Below are 12560 nucleotides of genomic sequence, written 5' to 3'. Positions count from 1 at the left end.
GGAGCTTCAAATCGATAAATCATGCATTATAACCACAATATCAAAGTCGAAAACTTCAAGTCACGTGCTTGGTATTTATGTTTATATTAAGTGTGTTATCTATGTCGGGTAAAGTGACATGATAAGAATCTTCTTTAAGTAGACCATAAGTGATTAATATTTATCAGTTAGTATGGCCTATTGTCATTGACCACGTTACCGGCGAGTCCATGTGCTTCAGGCACGCGAGTACCGTCTGTGTAAATAGAAGCTAATCGCCATCTCTAAACAACACTCATGTAAGTAGTTTAAATTAGAAGTAGTTTGTTGTTTTATTTCCAAGGTAGTCACTGTATATATGAAAAAATATTCCACTGACATTCATCAGCATGTTAATTATTGATGCAGGCTGGTTTGACATTGACTCGCTTTCCGAAAGACAAAAGTGTTTCGTCGAAAAACGAGGAAAAACAGATGTCTGTTTGTCTGTCGGTTTCATGACGCTGAGACGGAAACTAAATCTGTTACCATAGATATACAGCGTTTGCGAAGTGTAGTGTGTGTTTGAAATATATAAATAAGTCTTTTTCGGATACAGCAGTGTGTTATAACGAGGCAGGGGGAAAGGCACACGCGAGGAACCGGTGGGTTTTGACGGTGAAGTTAGCTTATGCAAAACCATGGTGAAGGCACTCTGTGTGATCAGTTGGCTTAGCGTTTTCATTGTTATGCAAAACAGAGAATTAACGTGGCGTATTCCCGTAAAAAGTATGTGTGGTTAAATGTAGAACCCTGCACTCTGTTTCACCTTGGGCAGAGACCATATAATATTATATGGTCTCTGCCTTGGGGTTCATAAATTTAAACCACCTGTTGTCAATCGATGCGCCCCAAACACATTGCAGTGCCTCCTTATCAATAGTACAATTCGCCTCATGGTGACAATATGGCCCGTTGTTACTATAAACCAACGTGCGTGCGTGTGGAGGGAGAGTGTGTGTGTTTGTGTGTGTGTGTGTGTGTGTGTGTGTGTGTGTTGGTGGTAGGGGGTGGGGGTGGGTGGCGCACTGTTCCTGTATAATATTTCAGATATTTTTCGTGAATAACTTCTCCTTAATGCCACAGTTCGTCGGTGCAGAATATTATATAATTAGTTCTCTCAAACGTTAGTGGGGCGGTCGGGTAGCCTGGTGGTTAATGCGTTCGCTCGTCACGCCGAAGACCCGGGTTCGATTCCCGACACGGGTACAATGTGTGAAGCCCAATTCTGGTGCCGCAATTCGTTGTGCAGAGTTATTTCCCTTAGGTGTACCAGAATCTTATGATCGTGCGTTCGAATGTTAGATTCGCTTTGACGATTCTTTGTTTGTCAGCACCAGACCCGTGATCGTAGGTTTCGTCAAAGTGGTAAACGTCTAACACTTGCACCACTCTTGTTTCTTTATACTGCATAAAGTTGACACGCCGTACGTGATGTAACAAAACTACTTCTCGAAGCGTGTAAAGCTCGTGGCAAGAATCGCTCACTCACGGGTGTGGGCCTTATCTCAGAGGAACGTGACGGTTGTTGTATAGACGCTAAGCGAATGACCACGAATTTGGTTCATTCGAGCAACATAATCGGGGATACAAATCCGCGGATCCTGCCACGACTGAGGAAAGCACATTGACACAACTAATTACGACACCTCTGGCCACTTACATAATGGAGGTTAATAATGATTGAGTGACGACGACACAGTCACCAATATTCAAGTAAATAACAACCCGGTCACGGCCTGTCAAACTAGTGGTTGATAGCACGAGCATCGATCCAAGTCGTCGGGAAATTACGTCATTGAATTGACCAGATCACACACTGTTACTATGCAATAAGTCATTGTTTCAAAGGGGACTGGGGTGCCCCAATCGTTGTAGGCGCTGTAATTCGCTGTGCAGAGTAACGACCCTTGGGAACGCCAGAAACCTATGATTGTGGGTTCGAATTCCGGTTCGTCCCGATTCTGTTTCTAGATTTGTCAGCACCGTTCTCGTGCTCGTGGGTTTCACCAAGTGGTAAACGTCTTAGATCTTCCTTCACCCAACTCACTCACTCACTCACTCCCAGACAGCAATCCCCTGACACTGTATAGCTGGAATAATGTTAACAGCGTTAAACCTCACGATTCAAACAATTCCTACTTCTGACATAATCCCCTGCAAGCTCCAGGGCAGACGCTACAGATCCCGAGAGGCGGTTTTCATGGTGATTTCATAATTGTTCATATTTGTCTACCCACTTTTGGGAAATGTACAGTGACGTGTATGTCTCGCGTGACCTACATCCGTCCAGGCTGTCCGCTAAGGGTGATATATGTCTGCGGGCTGTTGCCAGGAAGGCGCCAGAGGCTGCGTTATATCGTTTACCTTTCTATCGCCAGGTTTCATTTCTACGAAACTATTTTGTTTATTTGTTGTTTAACGTCGCACTCAGCAATATTCCAGCTCTATGACGGCGGTCTGTAAATAATCGAGTTTGGGCTAGACAATCCAGTTATTGACATCATGAGCATGGATCGAGGGAGTTGGGATACGATGACATGCATCAACCAAGTCAGCGAGTCTGACCACCCGATCCCGTTAGTCGCCTTTTACGGCAATCATGGGTTGCTGAAGACCTATTCTTTCCCGAATCTTAACGGGGTACTGAACTATAACGAGATTATTACTAATTGTTAAATTTAGGCAGATCTATGTGAGTCTTTACTTGAAATCTACTTTATAGTTGGGTATTACCGAACGTTTATTAACAGTTATAAAGTGAAATCCTCCCCCACGTGTCCTCCGTCGGGATGACGGTGCTGTTGCCGGAAGCGACGTGAACTAATACACTATACTGAAGCGCAAAAGAAACGTCAACCCAAGTAACATTGCATGAAAAGTTTAAATATCTGGGTAATGTTTGTCGAAGTATCTAAAATTTAACATTACCTTGTCCGGAAAAATGAAATTTGATGATAAAAAACAAAGCAGATGACAATAAAACCGATCGCCCAAACGCATCACGGCGACGGTAACCACATGCACGTTCCGTGCAAATGGAAATGCACTGCCGACAACTGCAGCTGAACTTCCTCAGAGTGTGTGCTCAAGTGCCTATGGCCTTCGTCAACCGCCCCATCCATTCCATGTATCTACGTTGCACGGCAGTCATCAATGAACTTGGCGGACACACGAAATACTTGCTTGGAATGGCATTTTCTCAGAGACTAGTGTTATATAAGCTTAATACTAATGACAGTGATGATAGGACCGCCTCAGTGGTGTAGTGAATGGAGCATCCAACCCGAATGCCGAAGGTCAGTTGTTCGATCCGAATGAATGAATGAATGAATGGTGGTCTGAAAAAAATGTCTTGTGAAAGTTATTAACTTCCACCCTTCACAGAAAAAAATATATCCTGTCTTTGAAAAAAGTCTAATAACTGAACGTAAGTTGTCGATAATGGAGGATCGATTTATCCGTTGTCGACATAGCCGGTGGTATTCCGAGGTGACCCCAGTGTAACATGCTTGTTTATATCAGTCATCTGGATCCGCCTATTTTCTGAAACCTCACACGACATCCCTGCTTGGTGAAGATGTGTATTCACTTTATTATTTAGATTTGTTTGTTGTTTAACGCCTCACTCCGAAATATTCTATCAAATTGACGGAAGTCCGTAAAAAGTCGAGTCACGGCACATAAGTGATCATTGTGAACATCGATCTACGCAATTGGAATACGATGGCCTCCGTCAACAAAAGTCGGCAAACCTGACCACCCGATCCCGTTAGTCGCCCTTTGCAACAAATCTTCTGTCGTAAGTCTATGTTAAAGTACAGGACTTACGCTGGTCGTAGGGCTACGAATGCCGTAGGTCTATGTTAAAGTATAGGAGTCACGCAGGTCGTAGGGCAACGAATGCCGTAGGTCTGTGTTAAAGTATAGGAGTTACGCTGGTCGTAGGGCTACGAATGCCGTAAGTCTATGTTAAAGTATAGGAGTTACGCTGGTCGGAGCGCTACGAATGTCGTAGGTCTATGTTAAAGTGTAGAAGTTGCACTGGTCGGAGCGCTACGAATGTCGTAATTCTATGTTAAAGTATAGGAGTTACGCTGGTCGGAGCGCTACGATCGTTTTGTGAAAGGGGCCCAGATGACACTTAGACCACTTATCACCTCTTATCACCACCGCAATCAACATTATTCGACAAATATGAACATATATGGGGTTCCGCGTTGTAATAGGGTCTCGTTTAGAAAAGGCATCGTAGAGCTACGACTGTCTCGTAAATATGTTAAAGTATAGCGCTACAGTCGTAGCGCTCCTATTCTTTTTTTCAAAACGGGACCCACTACCACAGCTGGGCCTTTTGAGGGCCTGAAGAGCAACTGTTGAGGATCGGTGAACTGGCGGTCACTGGTGTGTATGGCACATACTGGATTATTTATAGGCCGCCGTAAGGAGACGTGGGGAAGCCTTAAAAAAAAGTACTCATGGAAATGAAAAAAGACTGTTTTTCTGGATTTAAGAATCGACACAAAGCATTACGTAGATAAAAATACGAAATAACAAAACAACTGGAAAAGTACTAGTCTGGATTTGCTAGTTTTATCTCAGTGCTCAATACAAAATGTACTTTACAGGAGGTAATTTGTAGGGTCTTTCAACATTAAAAAATAAAAGTCCAAATTGACATGGCAGAAACAGGCTATAGGCATTATGCAAATTCCCCTGGAAAATAGTTATCAAAACAACAATAAAAATAACAGCTATGTTTATGTACATAATAATAATGACATGTAAGTTGTTGTTTGAGAAGGGAATATGTTACTTTTACGTTCTGATATTTTGACGATGATTCACTATCCCATAATGCCACTGACAAATCACTAACCACTGACAAATCACATGCACGTGGGTTTCAAGCACCTGTTTTCACCTGTCGTCAAGGTGTCATAGGTCATGGACAGTCACCTTGATCTACTAACACCTGGTTATGCTCAGTTTCACAATAGTCTGTTTTGTTCATATTTTTTTTGTTCATATTTTTACACACTTTTACGTGTAAAAAGACATAAAAACCTTTGATACGCTGTATTTGTGCCAAGGCCCAATTAGTACTAATTGATTTGTTTGAATATATATATATATATATATATATATATATATATATATATATATATATATATTGTATATTAACTGCATTTATTTAAAATTCCGTGAGTACTTTAGTGGTTAAGACCTTCGCTCGTCACGCCGAAGGCCAGGGTTCGATTCCCCACATGTGTACCATGTGTGAAGCCTATTTCTTGTGTCCCCAGTCCTGACCATAATAACTCACTCACAGACGACTATTACTGACGGCGGCCTTAAACAACATTCACTTACTCCCCGAATACTACGCAAGGGAGAAATTCCGAAGCGAAATGGATCCCAAGTGTACTAGCTTTTCACGAACGAGGTCACCCATATTTGGACGGGGTTGTGTCAATGAATACTGAGTGAACATGATGGGGATTATACTTGGTAATATAACCGAGGCGGGGATTTGGGGGGGTGGGGTGGGGGGGGGGGGGGGGGGGGGGGGGGGGGTTAGGCCATCACAGGGGTCAGAAGGATGCGGGTCTTTATAGCCCGAAAATGCCGGTCTCATTAACTCAGTTGACTCGTTGTAAATGAATGTGCTGCTCACAAAATATTATATATTCTACTTTTGACAGATTAAACGAATTTATCGCCTGTGTCGGCTGTGTCGTTGCTGGAGAATACAGCCCGCATCAGCGCGTCGCACTAACTGTATCACACTTAGCGGACAGTGTGGATGGATATAGGTCACGTGACCCGCACGCGCGGACGTACACACGCAAGTGCGTGCGTGAGTGAACTCAAGAATTGTTTTTGTATATTATTTCACCTTATTTTCTTTTTTAGTATTAAGATAAATAATCTGTTACAACTGTACTTGACTCTAACGTCATAATGTATGCGGTTGATTGTCTTCATTTTGCCTCGGTATTATTTAAATGGTATCCGTCCGTCCGTCCGTGTGTGCGTGCGTCCCGAAATCGTTTCCGGAGCATAACTCAGAAACCGTTAAATATTTCTTTACGAAATTTTACATGTCTATCAGACTCATGCTGAACTGGTGCCTTTTGCTATTTAGGAATTTTAGAATTTTTTATTGTTTACGTTTCCATGGCAACAAATTGGACTTAGGTTTTTTGGGGTTGAGTTCGTTTCCGGAGCATAACTCAAAACCCATTCAAAACTTTCTAACAAAACAAACCTTGCATGTCTAACAGGCACATACTGAACTGGTGCCTTTTGCTACTTAGGAATTTTAGAAATTGTATTGTTTACGTTTCCATGGCAACAAGTTGGACTTAGGTTCTTGTGGGTTGAGTTCGTTTCCGGAGCATAACTGAAAACCCATTCAAAACTTTCTAACAAAGCTTTGCATGTCTAACAGGCACATACTGAACTGGTGCCTTTTGATATTTAGAGCTTTTAGAAATATACATTTTAGAATTTCCATTGCAGCTATTTTGACATGGTTTAAGAGAAATGTTGGGTCAGTTACGTGGTTTGGGCCCATAACGTGTTAAAATGGGCGGGGGATTTAGGCGACTTCGTCGACTATACGCTTGTTTATGTTTAGACACAAAACATGCGAAAACGCCCGTGTATAAAAGTATTAGCATACACTACGAACTGTTCGCCAAATAGATTGGGTACACCAAACGATTTTACCTTTATTCACAGAAATATAGTTATAAAGTGTGAATTCACGATGAAAAAATCCTATGCAAACTTGAGGATGTATATCCAGTAAAAACAATGTCAAATTCTCAAAGCGGAATATTTTATGATTTATAATTAAAATAAATTTCGTTTCATTTACCTGTTTATATGAAATTTTCAGCACGAATTCCTAAAGGAAATATGTACATTCGGCCGTTATAATACATTTGCATTGCATCTTATGAAAGAAATATAGTATAGGACACGATGACTGTCAATTTAGTAAGTACCGTGAATTCGTGTTTGTTTGTTTTTTTAACGCCGCACTAGGCAATATTCCAGCTATATGACGGCGGTCTGTCAATAATCGAGTCTGGACCAGATAATCCAGTGATTGATATCATGAGCATCGATCCACGCAAAAGGGATACGATGACATACATCAACCATGTCAACGAGCCTGACCATCCCATCCCGTTAATCGCCTCTTATGACAACAAGGTCGCCTTTGTCTTGTTCTGATAAGCATGGGGACTATACATTTTATTATCACTTTATACAGTCTGTGTAACAATTTCGAAATAATACAAACTATATATTGGTTGTAAAACGCGACGAATTCATCGTCCTGTTGATTCTTACGTTATACGTGGATCGATGCTCATGATATCAATCATTGGATTGTCTGGTCCAGGCTCGATTATTTAGAGACCGCCGCCATGCAGATGGAATATTGCTGAGTGCAGCGTTAAACAACAAACTAACCAACCAAATCTTACGTTATACGGATTGTTTCTAGCAACATACCCGTGCTCGTCATCTTCCCGAGGCAAGAGAGTTAACTGACTTTGAAAGTCCAGTTTCCACCCTTGCCAAACTAGGCTGGAATTCCTGGGCTCGATCGTAGCGCCACCAGTGGCTGTTACGAGTTAAATCCCTTCTCTGCCTCTCCTATGGACCAATCAGTTTCCACCTCTCGTATCACTTGCATTTGCTTCAAACAAAATGGCGGCGCCCAGTCACGACGATCTGATCGACAATCAAGATCTTTATCGTGAGAAAACGGGTCTTGCATCGCGAAGTGCATCAAATCACGTGAGCACCTTGATTAAAAACTTGAAAAGATTTGGAAAATTTCTGTTACCAACGAGTTGGCGGTGCACATGCTGTGCAAATCCTGCAATCGGCCGAAATCTGCCTGACAGTTTACGAACCGGGTTTCGATTTCGGTGCGCGATTTTGATTGGACTATGCATAGACTCGTTAGTCCAGCCAAAATGTAACTCCATAATATCAGCCTGGTTCGGCAAGGGTGGAAACTGGACTTTTATAGTCAGTTAATTCCCTTGCCTCGGGAAGATGGTTCTCGTGGGTTTCACCAAAGTGGTAAACGTGTAAGACCGACATCACCTCAGGCTGTGTTCCCACGTCAAACTGACATGCCGTGGTACAACGGGAATACTGTTCAAAGCAGCGTTAAACCTTACTCACTCACGTACTCACAGGTTCGATGCTATTGAAGATCAGAGTTTTCATCGACATTCACGATTGTAAACACAATTGCAAATGTACATTAAGAATCTCATTATGACACCATCAATACCATTTCAACAGTTCTGACGCCACCTGGGGCGGTGGGGTAGCCTAGTGGTTAAAGCGTTGGCTCGTAACGCCGAAGACCCGGGTTCGATTCCCCACATGGGTACAATGTGTGAAACCCATAAGCGGCGTAAAACCACACTCACTCTGACGCCATCTGCCCCACAATATTTGTAATGGAGGATAACAGATAGACCTGACAATAACAATATTTTAAGTATCTACATTGTTAGTATTACAGCAATCTGCCAGCCATTCTATAAAAATTATTGTTTTCCTCAGATCAAATAACAGCTTGTAATAATGTTTACAATGGAGATATAGCTGATATTAGAATTCAACTAGTGTCATGTACAGTGAAATTCCATACATACACAATAGGTTTTAAGTTTGGGCCTCAATTAATATTCACTCGCGCACGCAAACGTCCTGTGCCGGTATGATTTACTGCGCAATAATTCCACGATATGTACTGATCTGGTAGACATTAAAGATATTACCACGGAAACAAGCTAGACTCAGCTGAAACGGGGTAAGTGTTGTTTTTTCGGCAGAACTGAAACAATTTTTAAGAGCTTTCATCAGGGGATAAAGTGGTGCCTTTTGCTATTTTTAGAATTTTGATTTTTATGAAATAAAGTTTGGAATTGACTCGTATCGGTGTGCACCTGACATAGAACTACAAAGTTCCGAATCCCCATTCCATGGTATTGTTTCGATAGTTCAATAATTAATCTTGTATACGGACAGACATATTAGATAGAAACTCTCTCAACAAGTTGGACTTACTGTAACAATCTTTCGAATTAATAGGGGTCGGGGGAATTTGTCGTCTTCTGATGACTCTTGTTTGCATTCTCGCATCCTTCCATCACATATCATAGTACACTCATGAACACGCGACTGATCTTGCCCCAGAAACAGTTTTCACAGAGAACGATTGACACCATTTTCAAGCATTCGTGACCAACTCGTGTTATTCCGGCACAAGCCGAATAGCGACTCGTGCCCGTCTCATGGCCATTTTTGCGACCGGGTTCCGTCTTAGCGCAAACAGGCATACCTAAAACAATTGTCAAGCTTTGCGTAGTGGTTCACATCTATTTCCCCGTATATTATTCATATTTCAGATGCAATTTAAAGCACATCGGGACGTGCGACATTATACAGTATGATTGAACACATTTAACTGTGTCTTGGGTATATTTTTAGATGCAAGACATATGTAAAATCAACAATTATTTCTGAGGGATTCCTTGACGAAGAAATTGAAAACATACGCGTATTCTGATTGGTTTGTCGTATTTTCGCACATAACATTCATCGATAGGGGGACGAGTCTTCTTACAGGTTACTCTAAGGGGCGGGTGGTGACGAATGCATTTTCAAGGTAGCCGCAGCTTATGAATTACGTTATGTGACGTTACCTAACGTGACAACATGGGATGCAAATAGACCCATTATGTAAATACATCTACAGTAAAATACGGTTATAACGAACTGAAAGGGACTACTATTTTTAATTCGTTATAACCGTAGTTCGTTATAAGCATATATACAGCGTAACCACAGTAAATAGTCGGGACTAAAAAGTAAGTTCGTTATATCCGTCAGTTCGTTATAAGCGTGTTCGTTATAACCGTAGTTTACTGTATTTTGCTTGTTTCAGAAAAAATGGCTGAATCCAAAAAGGGGAACGGTTCCTGGTGGCAGATCCTATTGAACGTATTTCTTGTTACCTTGGTAACAGAAGAGAAATCTGAAACGTCGGAAGAAGCTATTGCAGATGCAGACGACGACCACAGCGACCCTCTGAGCAAAGTCCGGCTACCAAGGACACTGCCCTCCATCGTCGCAATCAAGAGAAAGCTGCCAATCCACTGTTTCGATCCCAAAGTGTCCACATCCATGTATTACGCATTTAAGGACGCAGTGCTTATTGCCATCATATATGTGCTCGGAGAACTAATGTGGAGTTACCTCCCCCTGATTCCTTTCCTGGCCTTGACCCCTGTGTTTTGGTTTGTGCAGGGCACCCTTTTCACGGCTGTGTTTGTTGTGGGTCACGACTGCGGCCACGGGTCCTTCTCCCACCACGTCCTCCTCAACGACGTCGTGGGCACGGTGTTCCACACGTTCCTGTTGTCGCCGTACTATACCTGGAAGGTATCCCACAAACATCACCATAAGAACACAGGGAATATGGACAAGGACGAGGTGTTCTACCCGGTGAGAAAAGGTGACAGCCACGGTGAAAAGACTCTACCTTGGTTTGGACTTGGAGTGGGATGGTTCGGGTATCTCATTCGCGGCTACAAACCCCGCCAGGTGTGTCATTTCAACCCGCTCCAGCCAATCTTCTCAAAACACATCATCGCATGCATCATCACGTTGGTTGCCATGGCGATATGGTGTTCATGTCTGTATTCCTACGCGGTGGCGTATGGATTCTGGAAGTTGTTTTACCACTACATAGTTCCCGACCTCGTCTTCGCCTCGTACATCGTCATCATAACCTTTCTCCATCACACCGAGGATGAAATCCCCTGGTACTCGGACCATCTGTGGGACAACGTCAGGGGCCAACTCAGCTCCGTTGACCGCCACTACGGACTCGTTCACGACAGCATCCACAACATCGGGACTCACCAGATCCACCACCTCTTTCCGAAAATCCCTCACTACCATCTGGAAGAGGCCACACATCACTTCCGGAAGGAGTTTCCAGATCTCGTGAAATCTCACGATGAACGCATTTTGCCTGCATTTGCCCGAATGTTCAAGAAGTTCGTTAAACAGAGTGTGATTGCGGATGACAAGGAGGTCCATCTATATAAATAGACTTAAGAATTTAGTCAATTTTAGTTAATGCGGTGTGCCTTATCATTCCAATGGTTTTTCTTGTCAGATTAATTTTGTGTAGCCAAGAAGTTGACGTGATTACTTGAAAGCAACATGGGCTGCAATAGCAAAAATAATGTTGTTCCATCGCCATTCTTAGGAACCGACCTTTTGATATTCCGTGGAGGTTAGGATTTGATATTTTGCTTAAAAAAAGTTGTTACAAAAAATGGAAAAAATGATCAGGTGAACTTATACTGATGTTCAGTGGTTCCCGAAAAAAAATATCGTAAAGCATCTCCACCCCAAATTAACTGCAGTCTGGTCATTTGCAGGAGAAACCAAAATTTGTGTCAAGGTTGGTGAGAAACAATATTTTTGTTGACGTGTCCTGCGTGTGATAGTTTCTAGTCGGTTTCATGTCACCAGGGACTATACTACTCACAAACAGTTAAGGGCCACCCGGATTCTTTCATATTACTACAGCTAATCGGTCATATTAACTAGTAATATGAAAGAAATGTGTGATCCTTAAGTTTTTTTCAGTAGTATATTTGGTCGCACTTGTTCTGCTGTTGTTTGCTGGGTGGGTTCGATTATGTGTTATTGTTGGTTTGGGTTAGTTTGTAGTCTTTTTTTCAGAGTATTTTCCACGTTTGGAAAGGTCAGAATGAAATAAGTCCTGGCATTTCTCTAAAGTGGTGAGTGTGGGGTTTTAACGAAGCTAGTTTTAACTGGGAGAGACGTTTCGGAATTGTGTGATAAGTGCTATCTATTTTACAAAATACAGTGCAGCATCTGATATATGTATTACATTTTGCCATATATTTCCTGTCGTACACGGTGCCATATTTTGCATTATTACATGGTAACACCATCGCCAAGAAAATTTGAAGTCAAAGATTCGTCAGTATTGTTACATATGTATCTATATATATATTTGCATTCTAAGCTAATCCGAATTTATTTTTGTGTGACTGTTGCCAGATCGTTATGGTTTAAAATGTAAATTTTAATTTATGTTGCCTTGCAAAAAAATGAAAAAAAAACACAAATTATTAAAACATGCATTGTTTCACTGGAGGGACGTTTTCCCTTGTGGTGCCGAAGTCGCATTTAAACCGAAGAGGATGTTTGTAGTCGCTGATGGTGTATTGAATGCTAGTCTTGAATTATAGTCAGATACATTTCCATAAGTATTTCAGAACCAAAGAAGTTATAATTAATCTATCCATATATATTACTACTAAAAAAATTAAGGATCACCCGATTCTTACATATCACTGTGGCTAACCTGTAGGGTATGACGCATTTACTAAGTAACAAGAAAGAATCGATGGTCCTTAACAAGTTTTAGTAGTATATGGAAAAACTCA

The 12560-nt window shown here is 41.8% G+C and overlaps 1 protein-coding gene across 2 annotated transcripts; it reads left to right on the top strand.

The window, feature by feature from the left end:
- The first annotated feature begins 202 nt into the window (after positions 1 to 202).
- On the top strand, positions 203 to 11428 carry LOC139447165 (sn-1 acyl-lipid omega-3 desaturase (ferredoxin)-like). 2 transcript variants are annotated; one of them, XM_071228359.1, is made up of 2 exons: positions 203 to 278; positions 10013 to 11428. In XM_071228359.1, exon 2 carries the CDS (start codon positions 10018 to 10020, stop codon positions 11182 to 11184), a length of 1167 nt encoding a protein of 388 aa, XP_071084460.1. In that variant the 5' UTR covers positions 203 to 278; positions 10013 to 10017; the 3' UTR covers positions 11185 to 11428. The 2 variants fall into 2 exon arrangements, with proteins under 2 accessions (XP_071084460.1, XP_071084461.1); XM_071228360.1 differs by lacking the exon at positions 203 to 278 and adding an exon at positions 9928 to 9935.
- Positions 11429 to 12560: the final 1132 nt, after the last annotated feature.

This window comes from Haliotis cracherodii, unplaced genomic scaffold (assembly GCF_022045235.1).
Source record: "Haliotis cracherodii isolate W230 unplaced genomic scaffold, xgHalCrac1.p SCAF_7, whole genome shotgun sequence".
In the NCBI taxonomy this organism is placed as follows: domain Eukaryota; kingdom Metazoa; phylum Mollusca; class Gastropoda; order Lepetellida; family Haliotidae; genus Haliotis; species Haliotis cracherodii.
This window is presented reverse-complemented; position numbering and strand designations above follow the sequence as displayed.